The 22,033-nt window shown below is 50.6% G+C and overlaps 3 protein-coding genes across 6 annotated transcripts in view; 1 reads left to right on the forward strand and 2 right to left on the reverse strand.

Annotated features, from left to right (window-relative positions):
- Positions 1-5,309, reverse strand: part of LOC310839948 (pleckstrin homology domain-containing family A member 3-like) — a 25,543-nt gene extending 20,234 nt beyond the window's left edge. The window contains exon 1 of one of the 2 annotated variants that reach the window (XM_083729070.1): positions 5,065-5,309. The gene's annotated coding sequence lies outside the window, so the exon portion shown is untranslated. The other variant, XM_083729069.1, reaches the window with a different exon arrangement.
- Positions 385-13,056, forward strand: TARBP2 (TARBP2 subunit of RISC loading complex). 3 transcript variants are annotated; one of them, XM_083728925.1, is made up of 9 exons: positions 385-527; positions 3,124-3,293; positions 6,208-6,313; positions 6,816-6,899; positions 7,741-7,813; positions 8,982-9,099; positions 9,728-9,855; positions 10,339-10,531; positions 12,505-13,056. In XM_083728925.1, exons 1-9 carry the CDS (start codon positions 466-468, stop codon positions 12,660-12,662), a joined length of 1,092 nt encoding a protein of 363 aa, XP_083585051.1. In that variant the 5' UTR covers positions 385-465; the 3' UTR covers positions 12,663-13,056. The 3 variants fall into 3 exon arrangements, with proteins under 3 accessions (XP_083585051.1, XP_083585052.1, XP_083585053.1); XM_083728926.1 differs by having other exon boundaries at positions 388-527; positions 7,744-7,813; XM_083728927.1 differs by lacking the exon at positions 385-527 and adding an exon at positions 623-902.
- A 938-nt stretch (positions 13,057-13,994) lies between these two features.
- NPFF (neuropeptide FF-amide peptide precursor) lies at positions 13,995-20,993 on the reverse strand. The gene is made up of 3 exons (XM_083729126.1): positions 18,586-20,993; positions 15,968-16,098; positions 13,995-14,350 (listed from the first exon to the last, which is right to left on the reverse strand). Exons 1-3 carry the CDS (start codon positions 18,721-18,723, stop codon positions 14,227-14,229), a joined length of 393 nt encoding a protein of 130 aa, XP_083585252.1. The 5' UTR covers positions 18,724-20,993; the 3' UTR covers positions 13,995-14,226.
- Positions 20,994-22,033: the final 1,040 nt, after the last annotated feature.

Genomic DNA, 22,033 nt, shown 5'->3' on the forward strand with positions numbered 1-22,033 from the left:
ATTTTGGAAATGTACATCCAGTTTTTTTTCTTTACTTTTTTTGGGGGGGGCAAGAGACTGGGGCCTTAAGATATAGCTTGTTTAGCTTATACTTAAATCCAGCACTGATAGCAACGTTTACCTGTACTGACGGCAAGCGAAAGAACTAATACCTATTTGCCTGTCGCTGTATCTATGACCCTCGGAGACTACTTCTCCCAGCGTACAACGCGGGACAAAGCCGGGCCTCTGCTCGCTGTGCGGCCGAACGGCCTTCTGGGAGTCGTAGTCTTCATACCGAAGCCGTCTCGCGGCCTGGGCCTGGCGCCGGACTCCAACTTCCAGGATGCGCCTCGCAGCGCTGCGGAGGCGGCGGCGGCGGGGAGGCGCCAGGGCCGCCGCTTCCTCTCTCCCGGCCATTGTGAACCGGGCTGGCGGGCGGCGGGCGTTGCGGTGGCGGCGGCGGCGGCGGGGCAGGAGGAGGGAATGAGCGAGGAGGAGGCGGAGGAGCCTTGCGGGAGCGCGAGGAGCTGCGGCGGCTTCCCCAGGTGAAGGAATCCGCCCGCGCCGTTGCTAGGAGACGGGCGGGGAGGGGCGGGGCGAGGGAGGGAGGATGGGGAGGAGAAGCCCCGCCCCCTAGAGTGCCGTTGCTAGGATACCCCTCCTGGAAGAAGCAGCGCTCGGGCCTACTCTGCCATGATAACGGGAAGGCCCAAGCGGGTCATCACCCATCCTCTGGGCAATTATGGGAGGAGGGACTCGGACAGAGGATGGGTCCCGACTAAGAGGGATGGGGCTGGGGGCGACAGCGACCCATCCTGCCTCTCCCTAGGGGTGCGCAGTCTAGAGGACAACTCCGTCTTCAGAACAATCTTGCACCTGTCCATCCAGATGCCTGTCATGGCTGAGTCCCAAGAGGACAGGTATAGGACCGCAGCCTTGTTGTCTGCCTATCCCATGACCCAGACAGAGTGGCTCCATTGGTAGAGCGCATGACTCGTAATCCCAGGGTTGTGGGTTGGGCAAAAGATTCCCCCAGTGCGAGGGCATTGGAGTACAGTGGTACCTCAGGTTACATACGCTTCAGGTTACAGACTCCGCTAACCCAGAAATAGTGCTTCAGGTTAAGAACTTTGCTTCAGGATGAGAACAGAAAATGTGCTCCGGCGGCGCAGCAGGAGGCCCCATTAGCTAAAGTGATGCTTCAGGTTAAGAACAGTTTCAGGTTAAGTACGGACCTCCGGAACGAATTAAGTACTTAACCTGAGGTACCACTGTATAGCGGACCCTCACGGTCCCTTCCCACTCCACAATTCTGTGGAAACGATTTCCTGGGACCGCACCAGCTTTCTGCATGTTTATAGGGACGTCGGCGCCGCTGAGGGGCTTACTCCGAAGTAGGCGTACATAGAAGTGCCTCAGCAGAGATAAGCGTTAATGACTTCGTTAAGACTTACCGTATTGTAAGGGGGCACAGTGGAGCAGGAACCGGCAAGCCACTCCAGTATCCCTGCCAAGAAAACTCCATAAACAAAGACAACAGACAGGAGTGTCTGGCGTGCTCTGGTCCATGGGGTCACAAGGAGTCGGACACGACTAAACAACTAAGCAGCAACAAAAGGGGGCACAGAGCTGCAAGCCAGCAGAAGCTTATTTTGACGGAAGCTTGTATTATTTATTAAATTTGTATACTGCCCTATAGCTGCAGGTCTCAGGGTGGTTCACAGCATAAAATGTCTAGATAGAAACACAAGATGCATAACAAAAATAAAAACAGGAACAACCCAATAATCCCCCCATTCACCATTTAAATTGGCATTGGATGTCAATCAGCCAAAGGCCTGGTTACAGAGGAATATTTTTGCCTGGTGCCTAAAGGTGTGTAAAGTGGCTGGCGAGACTCCCTGTGGAAAGCATTCCACAAATGGGGAGCCACTGAAGAAAAGGCCTGTTCTTGTGTTGCCACCCTCCAGACCTCTTGTGGAGGAGGCACACGAAGAAGGGCCTCGGAGAATGATCTCAGGGTCCAGATAGGTTCATATGGAAAGAGGTGGTCTTTGAGGTATTGCTGAAAAACACTCCCCAAGCAACACCCTTGGAACAACCATCCAAGTAGGACTGGAACCATTTGCAAAGTGGTGTCACCCACCCCTAATCTGGGACAGCTGCTTCAGAAGGATAGCAATGGTCAATGGTATCAAAAGCCACTTGAGAGGTCAAGGAGAATTAACAGGGACACATTTTCCCTGTCTCTCCTGACAGGGCGACCAAAGCTGTTTCTGTGCCAAAACTGAGCCTAGGAAACTGAGGAAATACCAGTTTCCTTCAAGAGCCCCTGGATCTGGTTCATCTTGCTCAGGAAAGGGAGATTAGGGAGATTGTATGATCAAACATTTGTTCTTCAAGTGTTCTGGAATCAAGGCTTATAAGGATTTTGGTTTTCTCAGTGGCTGTTTAGCCATCATAGCAAAACTGAGCTTGTTTGTACCAGGAAACTTACTAACAGGAAACAAGGGCTGCTGCCTTTATGCTGGAGAGGAGAAGCTGTGGTTCTGCAGATGTTGTTGGTTGCCATCTCTTATGAGACCCACCGGCAAGACCAGTTGGCAGGGATGATGCGAGTTGTAGCCCCAGCAACAGGTACCCTGTCCCTACCCAATTCTATTTTTGTGAGCATCAGTCTGGCCACTCTTGCTTCTGGTCTGATCCAGCAAGGTAACTTTTCCATACTTCCTAAATTAGAAACCCCATGTCACTCATAAGAATGCATTGAAAGACTTATCCCGGTTAAAAGACAACAAGAGCTAAGTAATCTGCATTAAGAAATCTTTGGGGGGTAACCTTCATTTCTTTCCTGCTTTCTTATCCCTCCCGTCCTCACTAGGACCTCTGGTCCATGAAGCTGGGAGCGATGAGCTGACCTCATTGTACATTTGCTGTTGAAGGGACTTTGGCAGTAGTGAAATCTCTGTGGGAGTTTTAGAGGCTCCCACCAATGATAGGTGTGGGGGGAAGAGACAAGCACATCCTTTGTTGCAGACGATGGACTCATGAAAGACAGAGAAATACTACTAGGTAAAAGGAGCCCCGGTGGAAGAGTAAGGTGGCTTCCAAGATCCAACCTTGTCTCCTTTTGACCCTCAGTATAGAGCAAATGCTGGCGTCCAACCCTGGCAAGACCCCTATCAGCCTGCTGCAGGAGTATGGGACACGCATAGGCAAAACCCCTGTGTACGATCTACTGAAAGCCGAGGGACAAGCACATCAGCCCAACTTCACCTTTCGCGTCACTGTTGGAGACATCAGCTGCACCGGTTAGTTGTGGTAAAGAACGGGAGTGTGGATAAACCAGTAGAATTTGGGCAGGGGAGGAAGAGGAGAGGAAAAGAACTCTCATATTTGGCGGTCGGATAGAGAAGATTGCATGTCTTCTACAGTCCTTCATATCTGTCTCAGCAACAGAAAGGGGATGGAGTTTCTCCAGTTGTGCTTTTGAACTGGGCCTTCTGCCTGCTTCCAGTTAACTTTGGGTTTGCACCTACTTTGAGGGGCTCCCTATAATACAAGCTCCCCTTTAGCACACTGGTCCCCTTACCTTTTATCCAGGAGTGGGGAGTCTTTTTGGTTCCATGGGCCAGATCCTACACCCACTTGTCAAGAACGCAGCATCATTATGATGTCACATAACTGATAGATGGGTTGTCATGCTCACCTGCCAGAATCCATTGCATGGGGTTCTGAGCTGGCTGTTGAGCTGAACATAACATCCCTCTCCACTAATACAAAGAAATAAATAAAATGGAACCTTTTAGGCCACAGATAGAGAATCTGTGGCCCTTCAGATGTTGTTGGACGCAAACTCCTCTTAACAGTCCCAGCCAGCATGATTTGGTTTGATTTGACATGTGTATTAGAGGGGTAGGGGAGCTGGAAAAAAATCACATCTGGTGACCAATGTGCCCCTTTGGTTTCAGATAATACTTGGGTAAGGTAAAGGGGCCTCTGACCATTAGATCCAGTCGTGACTGACTCTGGGGTTGCAGCGCTCATCTCACTTTACTGGCTGAGGGAGCCAGCGTACAGCTTCTGGGTCATGTGGCCAGCATGACTAAGCCACTTCTGGCTAACCAGAGCAGCACACGGAAACGCTGTTTAGCTTCCCGCCGGAGCAGTACTTATTTATCTACTTGCACTTTGACGTGCTTTCAAACTGCTAGGTTGGCAGGAGCAGGGACCGAGCAACGGGAGCTCACCTCGTTGCGGGGATTTAAAACGCCAACCTTCTGATCGCCAAGTCCTAGACTCTGTGGTTTAACCCACAGCACCACCTGCGTCCCTAATACATGGGTAGGTGAGTCTAAAAAGCCTGGGACACAAATTTTCACAGCCCTCTAGTGGCTATGGTGGCTCATTTACCAGAAGTATCGTACTGGGCGTTATCTTTGGAAGTGTATACTCAATTCTGACCCAACTAAGCCTCCTAGAGCAAAATATGCACCAGGCCTTATAGACTCGTCTACCCATGTACTATCTGAAACCAAAGGGGCACATTGGTTTCCAGATGTGGAATATATTGGCATTATCTTCAGCTCTCCTTCCCCACTGCGTTTTGCTTTTCCAACTACAGTTGAGCTCAAAGCAGCCCACCATAATAACAATAGCTGTAAAAATTAACAAGCGCTAACCATAACCATAATCGTATCAAGAGCACAGTAGCATATAAACAAAACAAAAACAAAATCAATTCATCAATCAATCAACACAATTCAGTGTAAACACAAAGTGATTCAAAATATCTGCCCTGTGCCAGTTGACTTACTCTCTCTGCAAAGGGGCTTCTTAACCCACCAGCGCAGCAGCAGCAGCACATTCCAAGGTAGTTTTTCTGGGTTGTAGTCTGGCAACAACTGGAGGCTACCAGGTTGGAGAAAGGTGTCCTGACTCACTACACCTAACCCACTTCTAGATTTGGGGAGTAGAATGCAGGAGATGCTCGTTTCTAGACTTCTTTATGTAACCTGTTTGGTACCCTCTTCCTCTCAGAACTTGGGACCTTGAGCTGCTTGTTTGTTCTGTCACACTCACTAGATGTCCTCACAGGGTTGGGTTTCTCACTGCTGGGCTCTTGGCAGCTTTTCTTGGAGAGCTCATTGGCCTACTGTCAGCTGACCATCAAGAAAACAGGATGCTGGACTAGTTGCTCCATTCCCTTGACCCAGCGGACTCTTCTTAGAAAGTCATGCAGAGCTGTAACAAGATATAATCAAGAGGCAGATTAGGGCAGATTGGTGGAGCTGCAGGCTTCGAAGGGAGCCTCCTCCTAGACTTGGCTGACTTCTTTTCAGGCGACAGTTGGGTTGCCAAGGCCTGATTGTGATGTCATACATAGCTGCAATGACAGATTCTGTATGTGGTTTGAACAGGGCTGTGCACAGCCTTGCTAAAGCCCAGCATTTCCCTACTCTTTGCCTATATACATGGCACCTGCCCCAACAAGCAATAATACCGCAATTTCTACTCCTTTATTCCATGATTTTTCACAACTACGTTCACAACTATTTTACTTGTCCTATTTCTTTCGCAGTGATTTTAATGGTAATTAGCCTCATTCTGTTATATTACTATTATCAACCGGAGTGGCTTGGATCCTGCAAAAGGCACTCACTCAGCCCCTTCTTCCCTCTAGCCCGTCATTAACATTTACCGGTAACTTCAGCAGGGGTGGGAGTGAATTTGTAGGAATTAAATTTTACTCTCAGTGACTGGACAGTCATAGTTCATTTTACTTTTTTAGATGCTACTTCTAAATGTGCATGTTTGCTTAACTTGGAAGCGCGTTCCCTCATAACTTAACTGTCTGTGGAGGCATGGAAGTGCATGGGGATGTAGGAGAAAGAGAGAGCTTTCAAGCACCACCCTCTTCTCACACTTCTCTTTATTGCAGTTCACAGTGGCATATAGTACGGAATGCTGTTGCAAATGAGATGCAGTGCTGTGCTCTGTCCATGTGCTGCATTTGTGAAAAATACCAGCACAGTGACACTTTGCAAACAAAAGGAGCTTCAGTGCGGATTGCACTTGGATCTGGTCGGCCTGGAAGTTCCATATATGCTACCTCCCGTTATGGAAGGAAGGCCAGGATATAAATAAATTTCTCTGTTTGCCCTTCCGAGTTGCCCTTGCATCCTTGTGTCCCGACTCGCTTTCTCTCCCTTATCCTGTCCTTAGGCCAAGGCCCTAGCAAAAAAGCAGCCAAGCACAAGGCAGCAGAGGTGGCACTCCGGCTTCTCAAGGGAGGAAACATGTTGGAGCCAGCAGCAGCAGAAGAAGGCAGGTGAGGGCTATGCACAGTCTGTACAGATGGCCGGAATCCCCCCTTCTCCCATGCACTTATTAGAAAATGAAATCCCCAGGGAATCTTCGTTCTACAACATCCTCTCTAATTGCTTACTGTCTATGAAAGGTAATTTGCGGGCAGTTAGGACACAGAGGTTGTTAAGTAAGCCAGTAAGTGCTGGCTTAGTCACGTGCAAACCAGGCCAATAAGGGACAGAAACTTTAAAAGAAGAAGTTGAAATCTGTGGTTTGCATTCCGTGATGCAAATTGAGCAGCACAGTCACAGGTGCACAGATTGTGCACAGTCATGGGAACAGGAGAGTTCAGCATTGAGCTGAGGGAAGTTTGGGTGGAGGGAGCCTTGCTAGAGAACAGGAGGGGCCTGCACCCAAGTTCCGGGGGATGACACAGGAGCAGTCTCTCATTTTGGGAAGTTTCTTCCACTGCATGCGCTCCTGCTACTGAGCGTGCTTTAATTTTGTCACCTTGTATTCCGAAGCTCTCCTTTTTCTCTAGAGCCCTTGGCTCAGACCACCGCTCCAGTCAACGCGCCTGTACCCACCTTGCCGGTTTCGTCTCCCAGGTAATTCGTTCTGGAGGTCCGTTCTTAACCTGAAACCTGAAGTTTGGTAGTTATTTTTCTCTTTGACATCTGGTGGGAGGGTGTTCCACAGGGCGGGTGCCACTACCGCAAAGGCCCTCTGCCTGGTTCCCTGTAACTTGGCTTCTCATAGCTAGGGAACCGCCAGAAGGCCCTCGGCGCTGGACCTCACTGTCCGGGCAGAACGATGGAGGTGGAGATGCTACAGGAGGGGAAGTAAAAGATCTTGCTTGACCCTGGAGACACAGGCTATGGGTGGCTGTGTGGTGGTTAGTAGGAAGACCCCCTTTCAGTCTACCATCAATTCCCCTCTTAACACTGATTGGAGGAGGGTCCATGCCTTGCACTACAGTGGAGCACCAACTAGGCCTGGGTGATGTATCAATACATTGTCCAGGACTGGTTTGAGGGCCAGAGTACAATCGCACCATCACCCTACAGTATATCGTGGGTGGGGCTTACCTGTGCCTTACCTTCTCAGGCTGCTGCCTCCTTCCTCCCTGTGCCGGGCGTTGGTGGAGGGAGCTGGTTTCACCCCAGCACCTCGCGGGGCTGATCTTCCTTTTCAACCCTGCAGTGTATCGCTATAGCATGAGGTTTAGGTGGTGATACATTGCGATGTCGAAAAGCCGACATCGCCCAGCTCTAGCGCCAGTTGTAGGCGAGGCTCTCTTTGACGAGGCCCCTTCTCAGCTTCCCCTCCCCAGAAGGGCTCCTATGTTCCCCTACCTCTGCCTACTTTGTAGCGTGGGTGGGGTGTTCGGATTTGGGTCAGCAGAACCACCAGGGAGAACCCTTCACCTTGTGTCCTCTTTTTACCTAGAAGTTCCGCAATGGACATGAAGTCCCCAGTATCACCACAGCAGTCGGAGTGCAACCCGGTTGGCGCCCTGCAGGTAGGTCACTCTCTCGGCTGTGGCTTCCTTCAGCCCCAAGCGCTTACAGGAGGAGGGATATCGGTGAGTGAGCTTAGTCAGAAGTTGGTAGATCCACACTTTGCCCTACAAGAGAAAGGGTACTTCCCAGCAGCACCTTGTCCTACCGATCGCCTGTTTCATTCCCCACCCCATTCTTCTCGTTGCTTGTTTGGTGGCGCTGTGGGTTAAACCACAGAGCCTAGGACTTGCCGATCAGAAGGTTGGCGGTTCAAATCCCCATGATGTGGTGAGCTCCCCTTGCTCGGTCCCTGCTCCTGCCAACCTAGCAGTTTGAAAGCACCTCAAAGTGCAAGTAGATAAATAGGTACCACTCCGACGGGAAGGCAAACGGCGTTTCCGTGCGCTGCTCTGGTTTGCCAGAAGCGGCTTAGTCATGCTGGCCACATGACCCGGAAGCTGTACGCTGGCTCCCTCGGCCAATAATAAAGTGAGATGAGCGAAGCAACCCCAGAGTCAGCCACGACTGGACCTAATGGTCAGGGGTCCCTTTATCTTTTTAAGGCTACCCTAAAGTCATGGTTTTGGAATGCAATCTGGTATCCCAAAGGGAAAATTTGGTGTCACCATCAAGCACTTTTTCAAAAGTTTCTTTGGTATGGGAGCTTTTGAAGCCGTATTAGTTAAGCAAGGTTGGAAGTGCGCACAAGACTTTTTTGCTTGTGGAATTTAGGATAGGAACAACATGTTTTTGCTGTAGCTCTGGAACGAAATTGGGCACACCCACCTCCAAGTGGATTCCAAACAGAGGTGACAAACAGGATTTTGAGCAGAAGCCTTGATGCTGTAAGCAGAATGCTGCTCCCATTTGCTGCATCATCCAGAACTACTAGTAGTCTGTAGGTTTGTATCCACCCACCTTTTGGCAAACCACTCTCGGATCCCAATATGACTGTATAGCAAGGCTTCAGTACCCTGTCTTGATTTTCCTCCCAGTTACACTTTACAGCCCTACATATGTGCTTTCTCCAGAAATAAGTACTGCCTAATTTAATTTGGCTTATGCCCAAACTGCTGCTTTAGCTGCCTCCACTGCAATGGCAGTGTCCTGGGCTGCCATTCCCTCCAGGAATCCAGGCACTGAAAGGAAGAGGCGAGTGCTTTTCTAAAGCTGTCTCTCTCTCGCCAGGAGCTGGTGGTGCAGAAGGGCTGGCGGCTCCCCGAATACACCGTCACTCAGGAGTCAGGGCCAGCGCACCGCAAGGAATTCACCATGACCTGCCGGGTTGAAAGGTTCATTGAAATAGGTACGGCATCAGCGGACTTGAGTCCCCATCTGCTCATGCTTTTAAACTGTTTGTGATTTGCAGTGCCCTGTGCGTGATTGGGAGTTTTCCCATAAAGGCTCCTTAGAACTTCGGAGGCAAGGGCCAATGCATCTGACAAGAGGAATGCAGGAAATCAGAGGGAAAGCATTGAGCTGCAGCCAGAGAGGACTTGGGAGACTATGATCTGGGCTGTAAGGACCAGGAGTGCACAACTGCAGTCCCATAGGCCATGTGTGGCAGCTCTGCAGGCGCTCAAGTTAGGCTCCCCGTTTGGCTGCAAAGCTTCCGCGCCAAGGAAAAACAGAACCCCACACCATTTGCAAGAGGACAAGCTGTGTCAGTTATGTAAAAACAAGCTCTTTAACAGCTGCTGTTGTGCTTTCTGCGTCAGGCAGGGTGGATGGGCTGCAAGGCAGGATCAATGCACAGGAGCTAAAAAAACAGCAGTCAGGCTTGATGGGGGAAGCCTGAGGGAATCGGGAAGAGGTGTAGGCTCTTGCAGTCCTCTTGCACCCCAGGCTGTCCCCTACCCTTCTCTGCCCTGTCCTCTTTCAACATATCGCAGCCCCCTTCCAGGTCACCGTTTTGCCATTTCTTCTCTCTCTAGGCAGCGGCACCTCCAAAAAACTGGCCAAGCGCAACGCCGCAGCCAAGATGCTGGTGCGGATTCATAACGTGCCTCTGGACCCGCGAGAGGGCAGTGAGGCCGAAATGGAGGAAGACCAGTTCTCTATTGTGAGTCTGAGCAGTGGGGGGAGAAGCCAGAGTCGGGCAGCCGTAGATGAGCTTATTGTGCAGCATGCTGTTGTGGCGTGACAGGCTTTGCAGAAACTGGGAACTTGCTCCAAAGAGGGGAGCAGCCTCTTCGGCAAATTAAGCAAGAAGTAGCGATGGCCACTAACTTGGATGGCTTTGTAAGAAAATTAGATAAATTCATGGAGGATAAGGCTCCATCAGTGGCTGCTCGATGTGATGGTCTCCACCGAATCCCTTGGGAGTCCCACCTTGGGAACCCCAAAAACATATTGAGGACCACAGTTCCCTCATCCCTGGGTTAGGATGAAGCTGTGGCCACGAGAGTTGCTTGAGGAAACTTGCAGAGGTTGTGGCTTCTCGCTCCTTGGTCAGCACCACCTGGGAAGGCAGGGAGGGAGCTGTGCCTTGCAGCCGGAAGAGACATCCAACCCGTGTTCGATCTTTCTCTCTTCCACTCTTAAGATTGCAGGAACCAAGGTGGATGGAGTGAAGGGTCGGGGGTCTGGCTGCACCTGGGACTCTCTGCGCAACTCAGTGGGGGAGAAGATTCTGCACCTCAAAAGCCATCCCCTGGGAGTGCTGAATGCTGGGTTCTGCAGCCTCTTGCAGGAGCTGTCTGAAGAACAGAGCTTTGATATTAGCTACCTTGACATTGGTAAATAATGAGGCACAGGGGAGGGGGAGGAATTGCTTTCCTTGAGAGAACGGCCAGACCCTAACTTTTCCGAAAGCCCCCCTGCGTATGTGTGCATCCTTATTGATTTGAATGTGTGAAAATTTATATTTTCTGCTTGCAAGTTGAGCAGTCAAATGACCCAAAAAAACACCCAGAAGGAACCCAGCAAGTGGAAAGCTACCCACATGGCCACTCAAGAAAATAACCTGGGAGGAGCTTGGATTCTGTCTCAGTAATCCACTGCAGCGCAAGCAAAGGCTTTAGTCAGGGCGCAAGCTAGACTTGGGGACAGAACTTTGGCATTCATCAGTTTACCAGGTGTGGTGAAGCCCACAGCCTATGGACCACATAAGCCCACATTGCAAGGTGTTTTGTGGCTCCCAGAGACTCCCCACCTCCATTTCTTATTTTCTAAAATAACTAAAAATAAGCCATTATTGTGCCTCTGCCCTTTTGTCTTTCTCATGGTTATGTGCTGAGAACCCTGCCAAGTCCCTCTCCCCACGTGAAAGGGAACTGACAGATGACTTACATTAATATCTGCTGTAGCATCGTTACTTGCCCAGCATTGGGTCATGGGGGCCTGTCTCCAGCCACATAAGGCCAGTTGCCCTGTGGGAACAAAAAGGGAAGCGAGCTGCGACATCCCAATTTATGCCAGCCTGTGAATCAACAGTTCCTTATGCCTCCGTACACCCGCTGTCCCCAGACTTGAGCATTAGGAAATGTGCACATTTTGCTTTCGTCTTGCTCTGCTGTGCTTTAATCCGAAGATGCCGAATTTGAATTATATTGAATTCTTCAATTTGAAGAACCAACCTGTTTTAATCTTCGTAGAATTGCAGAGTTGGAAGGGACGCCAGGGGTCATCTAGTCCAGCCCCCTTGCAAAGCAGGAATCTCAGCTAAAGCATCCCTGGCAGTTGGCCATCCAAGCTCTGCTTAAAAACCTCCAAGGAAGGAGAGTCCACAACCTTCCGAGAGAGACCATTCCACCTTCAAATAGCTCTTACTGTCAGAATTTTCTTCCTGATGTTTAGTTGGAATCTCCTTTCTTGTACCTTGAATCCATTGGTTTGAGTCCTACGCTCCAGAGCAGGAGATAACAAGCTTGCTCCATCTTCCATGTGACAGCCTTTAAGATGTTTGAAGATGGCAGTCAGATTTCCTCTCAGTCTTTCAGGCTAAACATATCCAGCTCCTTCAACTGTTCCTCATATGGCTTGGTTTCCAGGCCCTTGGCCATCTTGGCTGCCCTGTTCCAGCTTGTCAGTATTCTTCTTAAATCGTGGCACCCAGAATTGGACACAGTATTCCAGCTGTGTTCTGACCAAGGCAGAATACAGTAGGACTAACTTCCCTTGATCTGGACGCTATACTTCTGTAGATGCAGCCAGGAATAGCATTAGCTTTTTTTGCTGCTGCATCACACTGTTGACTCATGTTAAGCTTGTGGTCCTCCAAGACCTCTAGTTCTTTTTCACATATAGAAAGTTAGTAAAGGTAAAGGGACCCCTGACCATTAGGTCCAGTCATGGCCGACTCTGGGGTTGCGGTGCTCAATTCGCTTTATTGGCCGAGGGAGCCGGTGTACAGCTTCCGGGTCATGTGGCCAGCATGACTAAGCCACTTCTGGCAAAACCAGAGCAGCGCACGGAAACGCCATTTACCTTACCGCTGGAGCGGTACCGATTTATCTACTTGCCCTTTGACGTGCTTTCGAACTGCTAGGTTGACAGGAGCAGGGACCGAGCAACGGGAGCTCACCCCGTCACAGGGATTCAAACCACCGACCTTCTGATCGGCAAGTCCTAGGCTTTGTGGTTTAACCCACAGCGCCACCTGCGTCCCATAAAGTTAGTACCCACCTTGAACTTTCCAGACAGAGAAGGCTGTACACAGAGATGTTGTTTTGCTGGCCTGGATGATGCGGTACCTTTTCTCTTCCTGCAGATGAGATGAGTTTAAGCGGCCTGTACCAGTGCCTGGTGGAGCTCTCGACACAGCCAACCACGGTGTGCCACGGCTCAGCCGTGTCCCGCCATGCCGCGCGTGCAGATGCTGCCCGCAATGCCCTTCAGTACCTGAAGATCATGGCAGGGGGCAAGTGAGGCCACACGGAAGACTCTGGGCATCCGGAAATCCCCCAAACAGCTTGTCTCCATCTTCCAGCCTGCTAAAGGATGTACCCTTATTTTTGCCCATCGTTTATGGGCAGGGGCACCGACCTCCCTGATGTTCTGTGGAGGGTGGAGAGGGGGCTGTGTTTCAAAACAATTCAAGACTCGGAGAGGGGTTTGCTGTACTTGCAAGCAGAGACTAGGCTCGCAGAGACTTGTAGCTCTGAACGCTAAGTGCTGGGGGGGGGGGCTGCTGGGAGGTCAGGGTAGTTCCACCTCTGTGGGTCACCTGATGCCAGTCACCTTGGTTTTTTCCTCGTTGTGGAGGGACAAACACTGACCATTTCTGCCATAACTGGGAGTTGCAATAAACCAGATTTTTTTTATATAAGAAAGTGTCTTCTTTTACCCACTGAGATGAGGGGGTCTGTGCCCCTCCAGATCTTGCAACTCCCATGATCCTTGGTCAATGGCTAGCTGGGGCTGATGGGAGCTGGAGACCACCAACAACAGGGGAAGGGGGGTGCTGCAGGTTCCTCACAGTTGCTGTCCACAGACACATCTAGAATTGTACACCTGTTGACCACTGCTGCATCAGGCCAAGGCCCTAAGGCAGAATTGAATGGTCCCATTATCCATTCCATTCCCCCTCCTTCCTGAGTCGAAGCAGTCAAAGATCATCAAATTGTGGAGTCGCAAGGGACCCTGATGCTCATCTCATCCAACCGCCTGCAGTGCAGGGAATTGAACCTGCAAACTTGGTGTTATTGGCACTACGCTCTAACCAATGGAGCTATCCAGGCCAAAAGGCAGTTACTTCTGAATACAGGGGATGCTCCCACTGCTGGAATTATCATATGCTTTCCAGAGGCATTTGGGTGGCTGCTCTTAGAAACAGGATACTGGGTGAGATGGAGGCAAGTAATTTGCTTGGGACCAAGGCAAAGGAGAAGTTGGCAGCCCCAATAATTTTCCCTTCCCAAAAGCATCATTCATTTAATTTGCTGAGACACACTTCAAATCACTCCTTCCTCTCCAATGGTAGCCAAGCGGCCCTGGAGCTGTTGGGTCGCTATAGACAGGGGTAATTTTCTCTGATTTTCCTCTCCATCCTCCTCCCTTGTGAAGAAATTTTGTGGGACTCTTGGCACACCTTGCTCTGGTGACCAGCTTCCCATGTTGCGACCCCCCAGTGGCAGGGAGTTCCGTAAGTTCGTTTGCGTATTATGTGGGGGGAAAGTTAAGATTTACAGAACTGGGATATGGCAACGCCGCCTGAACAATGGGAGTCTTGACAATGTCAGGAGGACCACGGGTTCCCTGCTCTAGTTGGCCTACGTGACAGAAAAGATTGTAGTAGGTTCCAAGATGTAACTATTTTTTATTATTAGCAAGTGGCAAAGCACAAACCCCTAAACAGGAGGGTCAGTCACCCGGGTAACCCAGAGATGACACAGAAGGACGAGTGGAAGGGGAGGCTTTTCGACCCAGTGCGGCACTAGTTCTCGGTGCAAGGACCGGGTGGTGGCAGTTCTGTGCGTTGCTGTCCTCGACTTCATTTCTTCTTGCCAAAGCGCTGCGGAACAGCCATGCTCAGAAACTGAGGAGCCACGGCGTCCCAAGCCCGTGGCTTGATTAGGCCACCGCTGCTGGAGCTGGCCCGGGCCTCACGGCCAAATCTGCAGAAACAACAACAACAACAACAATAATAGTTTATTATTTACCTTATTTTTCGTCCCATAGGACGCTCCATCCCATAGGACGCACCTAGTTTTTTTGGGGGGGGAAATAAAGGAAATTTTTTTTCCCTTTATTTCCCCCCCAAAAGCAGGTCGGGGAAACCAAACCAGGTCGAGGAACAGCGGGATGGCGGCACTGCGCCTCCCTGCTGTCCCCCGAGCTTGTGGGGCTGGCCGATGTCTGCCTGGCGCGAGGGGTGCTCTGCTTCAGGGCGCCTTGCCCGCCGGGCGGCAGGCTGCTATCCGCAGCGTGGGGAGCCCTGCGGGGAACTCCTGCAGGGCTGCCTAGGCTGCGGATGTCTTCCTGAAGCCTGGAGAGCGAGAGGGGTTGGTGCGCACCGACCCCTCTCGCTCTCCAAGCTTCAGCGAAAGCCTGCATTTGCCCCATAGGACGCACCCAGATTTCCCCTTCATTTTTGGAGGGGAAAAAGTGCGTCCTATAGGGCGAAAAATATGGTATACCCTGCCCATCTGGCTGGGTTTCCCCAGCCACTCTGGGCAGCTTCCAACAAAGTATTAAAATACAGTGGTCTGTTAAACATTAAAAGCTTCCCTAAACAGGGCTGCCTTCAGATGTCTTCTAAAAGTCTGGTAGTTCTTCTCTTTGACATCTGGTGTGAGGGCGTTCCACAGGGCGGGTGCCACTACCGAGAAGGCCCTCTGCCTGGATCCCTGTAACTTGGCTTCTCGCAGTGAGGGAACCACCAGAAGGCCCTCAGCGCTGGACCTCAGTGTCCAGGCAGAACGATGAGGGTGGATACAGAGATGGAAAGCAGCACAAAGCAAGTTGCCTGGGGAACATTTTTGGCACTCAAAAACACAGCACTTGTAGCTCTCTGGACTCTTTGTCCTGCTTGCGCCCACCAAGTCATCACTTCTGCCAGACGGATGATGAGAAGGAAGCAGAGCTGTGCAGCTAGGTGTCTTGGAATAGTGTTTTGCATTCCCCCACCGTCCCCATCCCAAGGAGAACAGAATTGCATCCTCCAGAACTACTGAAACGAACCAGAGTCCCCTTGTTGTTGCTACAGGCATTGATGGGTGGGGATTTGAACACAAGACAAGGGAACGATTGAAAAATGGTTCAGTTTTTAGGGGCATTGCAAGCACAGCTTTTGCAATAGGTAACACAGGAAAGTGTTCTGAGCAGTTGCAGAAAAAAGGTCATAGAGATGAAGGGTCTAAGAAAGACCCATGAAACTGACAGGTGGGAATGGTCATTTAGATAGCAAGGATGCTCTGTTTGTCTTTTAAAAATTGACTCTTAAATGGGGGAGCCTATGCCTGATCTGTGGGTATTGTGAGGCCTTGGAGAACGCGTGCAAATACTATTTGGATGGAAAACACTCAAACCATCGTCAGGAGACGACTTGCTGGGTCTCCATGGCCAAAATGAAACAACAGATGTAATTCCAAGAACTGGAAAATTAACGCAATTGGAGCTTGAGAAAGGAAGGGGGAAATTAAATGAACCGCCCCCTCCATCCACTTGTGCACCCTCTAGTGTAGCCAGAATACGTGCTTCTGCCTGGCTGCATCGACCCCCACACTCCTTACCTTTGGGGCTGGAACAGGAAGGAGGGGCTGCGACCAGGTCTCTGCACAGCGTGAAGGAGGGAACGGAGAAGGACGCCCAGGGGATGCTCCTCAGGGGGAAGCTGGACAGGATGGTCCTCGTTTTCTTGCAGCTGGGTGGACAATTAAAAAGTGGGGGTCATTTGAGAAATTCAACAAGAGACGAGTTCCCTGCAAGACCAGGAAGTAGCTTGAGGATCAGGGAAAACAGCATGGGCATCACATTATTCATAGAATCAAAGAATCACAGAATTGTAGAGGTGGAAGTGTCCATGGGGGTCATTTAGTCCAGGGTCGGATTTAGGTTTGATGAGGCCCTTAAGCTACTGGAGGTAATGGGGCCCTTTATATGTCCAGCTGTCCTTTGTCATCAACAAATTGTCGCTGTTTTTGTGTGTTGAATATATGCTATATGGTAACTTATGGACCTAATAGGTAACTAAAGCCATTTGCACATAACAAAATATGTATTTTATCAAAGTAATTGTTGAACTGAAATACAATTAAATTTTCTGGGGGCCCCCAAGAGAGTGGGACCCTAAGCTATAGCTTGTTTAGCTTATACGTAAATCCAGCACTGATTTAGTGCAACTCCCTGCAATGTGGGAATCCTTTTGTCCGATGTGGGATTTGAACCCACAACCTTGAGATTTCAAGTCTCATGCTGTACAGACTGAGCGGGCTGGCTCCTCACAGTTGCGTAATGATGGTAATTCCTGAACAATTGTAAGCTCTATCCACCCAACATAATGTCAAACCAATTATATTTCTTACAATTTCTCACACACACACACACACACACACACACACACACAGTACACCAAAAACAGCTGAAATTCTGGAGATTGCCTTACACAAATTGTGAATATTGGCAAAATCCAACAGAGTCTCGTGACACCTTAAAGATATTTATTATGACATAAGCTCCATCTGGTGAAATGGTCTCTAGTCCACTAAGGCTTATGCCATTCGCCTGGGTTGTCGCCAACAAGTTTCACTTAGAGTAGACACACTGAAATAAATGGACCCAAGTTAGTCACGTTTATTAATTTCAGTACATCTACTCTGAATAGCAGCGGATACAACTCTATCTTTAAAGGTGCCAGGAAGACGCATTGTTGGCTTTGCTTCAACATAGGCTTAACACGCTCTGAAAATTGCGTGAATATCTGTGCATATTTGCTTCTTACGCATAATTTCATTTTCTCTGCATGGGGAGGGCAAGCAGCTATGCAGGGGACCTGTGGACCACCAGGAACTCTGACTGATCACTTTATGCTTTGGGCTTTCTGGGATTCACCCTCACACTTCCATGTTTAGAAAATTGCTTTTAAAAAGGAAAGGAAAGGAAAAGGAAAAGGAAAAGGAAAAGGAAACCCAGATTCTGAGGATTCTTGTGCCTTGCGCATGCTAGAGCTCTGCTGTTGTCACAGGGTATATAGCCAGCTCGGGTTAACATCTTAATAATGCAAAGCACTTTGCATACATTCACAGGAATCTTTTACAACAGCACTGCATGGTAGGCATGCACTATTTTGCCCATTTTGCAGCTAGAAAGAACTAGGTAGTATGGCTTGCTCAAGGCCACCTAGTGAGGTGGTGGCTGAGGAGGATTTGATCCCAAGTTCCAGCAGTCTTAGAGCCCCACAGACTACAATGGTGTCACCCTCTCCTGTGGGGGGGTGACTGCCTGGATCTCAGCAAGCGTCTGGGAAAGGAAGGAAGGAAGGAAGGAAGGAAGGAAGGAAGGAAGGAAGGAAAAGTCCCTCATTTGCCAGTCCCACTCTGGGCTTATGTTATACTGACTTTCTGGAGGCAGCAATGGCTTCCAGCTTGGCCAAACTTTTCTCCCTCTCTCAACTGGGTGGGGGACCCAAAACACCTCCACAAGTCATTGTGGCATAATGGTTAGTGTGCTGGACTAGGACTGGGTAGGTAAAGGTAAAGGGACCCCTGACGATTAGGTCCAGTCGTGCCTGACTCTGGGGTTGCGGTGCTCATCTCGCTTTATTGGCCGAGGGAGCCGGCATACAGCTTCCGGGTCATGTGGCCAGCATGACTAAGCCACTTCTGGCGAACCAGAGCAGCGCACGGAAACGCCGTTTACCTTCCCACTGGAGCGGTACCCATTTATCTACTTGCACTTTGACATGCTTTCGAACTGCTAGGTTGGCAGGAACAGGGACCGAGCAACGGGAGCTCACCCCGTCGCGGGAATTCGAACTGCCGACCTTCTGATTGGCAAGCCCTAGGCTCTGTGGTTTAACCCACAGCGCCACCCGCGTCCCCATAGGGTAGAGTCAGGTTCAAATCCTCACTCAAGCCCCACAATGAGCAGATTGGGGATTTAAACCTAGGCTTGCTCACTGTGGGACGCTGGGTCTGTTATTCTCTCTCAGCCCAGCTGACCTCACAGGGCTGTGGGAGGAGGATAAACGTGTGTGTGTGTGTGTGTGTGTGTGTGTGTGTGTGGTGCGGTGCGGTGTATCTGTGAACAGAGCCATGCCCCACCACCCTGCAATAACTGACTAAGCAGCATCAAAGTTCGCTTGGCACCCTCCCCTGCCCTCTAGGCCGCCGCCTTGTTGGAGGCCACTCACCATCCAGCTGAAGAGTCTTTCCGGGTAGCCGTCGGGCTCCTCTGCCTCTTGGGAGCCCATCCCCTCCTCAAGGCTTCGGCTTGGCTTGAGGCTGCCAGAGAGCAATGCCAAGGCGAGCAGAAGGCGGGCAGCTTCCATCTTGACAGGCCTGCTCTCTCTCAAAGCGCTTCCCTTTTTGCTTTGGCGCTGCCTTTATATATCTGTCTCCGGCGCGGGTGATGGTGGTGGGGCAACAGCAGCACAGGGTGGGATTGATGGCAGCGACGGCGACCCATTTGTAAGGCGAGTTTGCGAGGGGGCCCCGCCGGCACCTCCCCGTGACGAGCGGAGAGGGACTGCCACGGCCCCCCCGACAGAGCCTCCGCCACCACTGGCTGGGGCTGATTTGTGCGTAATTGCGAGGATAAATCCAGCCCCAAACAGCTCTCTTAAGTTCTGTTGGGGATTTGGTAGCTAATTGCTTGTACGTCGCCGTTTGTACACCACCGGGGGGGGGGGGGATGGGGACGGAGGCCCAGGTTCTTCCCCGGACACTGACCGCTTCCCTCATACTCCCCAAGGTCTCCCACCATCAGCTTGATGGGCCTGTGAATGCCAGAGGCGACTCGGGACCAGACATTTGTCACGTCCCCGCTTGCACAGCCTGCAAAGCCCCCGTCCCCGGGGCGTTCACGTCGACGAAGCCGAGCTTTTTACAGCTTAATGAAAACCATTTACCAAGAAACGGGAAAACAGGCAGGCGACAGGACAAGGATGGGGGGGGGGGAGCTGCTGGGGTGGGAGGAGGCTGGCGTGCAGGCCCAGGCCCCAAATGATGCAGCCCTAGACATTCAGGTGTGGGGTGTGTGGGGGGTCTCATCCATTTTAAGTTGGTGCGGATATTTTCTTTCCAGATTTGCCACACAGAGGGATACTACACCATTCTTTTTTGGGGGGGGGGGGGACAGGCTGCACAACTGGGGACAGGCAGAAATCGAGAGACCTGGCACTGGAAGTAACTCCACTTGTTGGATTTCTGCCTATCAGACAGCTGGTTAGAAGACACTAAGCCTGCTTTTAATAAAGGTGGCGGGAACAGGCAAGGCTTTGGATAAAAGAAAACAGTTGAGAGAGACCGCCTCTCCTGATCACTCGCTCCTTGCTCTGTGTACTGCCGCATTGGCCGGCCAGGCTTCCCCCTGCACAGGCTGGCAGGCAGCGCAGCATAACCCCGCTTGGCTCCAGTGGGGGGCAGCTCCAGCAGTATCAGCAACTTGCCCGCCCCGGGCACTAGCAAACCATGCTACGCTTCTGTCAGAAGGAACAGCCGCTATGAAACAGAACCTGGGTGAAGGGAGATAGCTGGGAAGGGGGAGACTCAAAACACAGTGCAAAGAAATCTAGTTGCCACAGCAGGTCACGTGAAAAGGGGTCAAAGTGTTAAAAAACCTCCCTCTGCTGGGTCTGAGAAGAAGATTGGGTGAACTAAATCGCTCCCGAGTTTCACGGCGTCCCTAAAACAAAGACAGAGCCGTCAGTAGGGGAATAGCAACACAACACACTTTGGCACTGTTCATTTCGTTCCAATGCACCTTGAACTAATCCAGTGAGCGACGCCTCTTCCCCTTGCTTAGCTTTTCCATCTACGAGAGGAGGAAAAGCTGGGGAGATGATGGAGTCCTGACAAATGTTTTTGCGAGGTGTCCTGCCCCCCCTTCCTGCACCGCCCTCCGGCAACACGAGAAAGTGAGACATCAGCATAACTGCATATTAATCTCCACGCCATGTTTTGCTGGAGGCCTACAAGGACCCATCTGATTGGCACCTGACTGATGGTCCCAATAACAGTCAACTCCTCGGAGCAGGGACAGGTTCGTATTCATCAGCGGAGTTGTGTGTGACCCATTCATCACGCACAGCAGTACATTTGCTTCGAGGGGGTGGTGGGAAGAAGACGATCAGCTTGCATCTGAGGAAGACTGGACTTCTCTTTCCCCAAGCAAGCCCTGTTCCCAATATAAATAAGAGGCAATGTCCCTGTATGGTGTTCCCTTGCAACATGGGTGTAGCCAGGATTTATGTTGGAAGGGCGGCAGCAGGACACCCACCCGTCATCGTCCTCTGTCTGGCTCTGTCTGGCAGATTCGGAATGAAATGTCTCAACAACAGTTGTTTTAAATTGCTTTCTTCTGACCCCAAGTGCTCAGAAAAATCAGCCAAAATCTTCAGCAACTTGAAAACTAAGAGAAGCTTCCAGAACCCAGCTACCTGCAACATGATTGGTCAGTTTGTGGATTCCACACCTATCACTCAATCCAGTTGCCAGTTGCGGCACTAGAATGCGCCACAACATCACGCGAGCATTTCAGTTTCATATACAGTGGTACCTGGGTTTTTGAACGTAATCCATTCCAGAAGGCCGTTCGACTTCTAAAACGTTTGAAAACCGAGGTGCAAAGGTTGGTCTGCAAATTCAATAGAGAAAATGGTGGGGGGGGGGAGGGGAGACAGAGTGGAAGCCATTCGACTTCTGAGGCGCGTTTGAAAACGGAAGCATTTACTTCCAGGTTTTCAACATTTGAAAACCGAAACCTTCGTCTTCTGAGACATTTGAAAACCGAGGCACCACTGTATTCTGATTATTTTAGTTAAGTGTTTTTATTTATTTACTTGATTTGGGTGGGCAGCTGCCCCCCCCCCACCATGCCCATGCCTTGCATTAAAGATCACCTGTAGATGAAGACCAGGAAACAGGCAAGCTGAAAGAACAAGGAAAATATCACCAAAGATTGGCATACTTTTTAGGAAGGAGGTCTTGTTTATATTTCGGTGTTGACCTATTACAGCAGCAGGGGGGAACTTCTGGCCTCGCCATGGGGCCCATGAGGCTGCTTTGACCCCATTGCACAGACCTGCCCTATAATATCATAGGCGATGCCAGGTTCGTTGCCGCCTCGGGGAAGGAGCCCATCAGAGGAGGCATGTTCCATGGGCAAAGGAATCAAAAAAGGCCCCCAATTTGGTCAGCTGTATGTCAGGCTTTATTCCAGAGATGTTGCTTCGCTTCCTAGAAGCTAGAGCAGGCATAGGCAAACTTGGCCCTCCAGATTTTTTGGGACTGCAACTCCCACCATCCCTAACTAACAGGATCAGTGGTCAGGGATGATGGGAGTTGTAGTCCCAAAAACATCTGGAGGGCCGAGTTTGCCTATGCCTGAGCTGGAGTTTAGGAAAGGAGGAAGGAAGAGGTTGGGGGAAAGGGTGAAGCCAATTGTGGGGTGTGTTTGGGCAAAGTAGGGGTTTATATAACAGCAAGAAGGGAGAGGCATTGAAATAGAGGCAGTCTGTGTGCAAGGAGGAATTGAAAGGAGGAGGGAGGGGAAAGCGGGTGAAGGTGGAAATAGGGGCTTACAAAGGAGGGAGTAAGAGGCCTGGAAACAGGCTAATTCTTGCAGAGGGAGCTGATGTA

This window comes from Podarcis gaigeae (genome assembly GCF_964106915.1).
Source record: "Podarcis gaigeae genome assembly, chromosome: 2".
NCBI classification, from domain to species: Eukaryota; Metazoa; Chordata; class Lepidosauria; order Squamata; family Lacertidae; genus Podarcis; species Podarcis gaigeae.

Excerpts from the sequence above, each read along its gene's own strand:
- TARBP2 (XM_083728927.1), top strand. The coding sequence starts at position 676 with ATGATAACGGGAAGGCCCAAGCGGGTCATCACCCATCCTCTGGGCAAT. Across the intron at positions 6,900-7,740 it reads TTGCCGGTTTCGTCTCCCAG|AAGTTCCGCAATGGACATGA; the intron begins GTAATTCGTTCT and ends CTTTTTACCTAG. Across the intron at positions 7,814-8,981 it reads ACCCGGTTGGCGCCCTGCAG|GAGCTGGTGGTGCAGAAGGG; the intron begins GTAGGTCACTCT and ends CTCTCTCGCCAG.
- NPFF (XM_083729126.1), bottom strand. The coding sequence starts at position 18,723 with ATGGAAGCTGCCCGCCTTCTGCTCGCCTTGGCATTGCTCTCTGGCAGC. Across the intron at positions 16,099-18,585 it reads AAAGACTCTTCAGCTGGATG|CTGCAAGAAAACGAGGACCA; the intron begins GTGAGTGGCCTC and ends TTGTCCACCCAG. Across the intron at positions 14,351-15,967 it reads TTCCTGTTCCAGCCCCAAAG|ATTTGGCCGTGAGGCCCGGG; the intron begins GTAAGGAGTGTG and ends TTGTTTCTGCAG.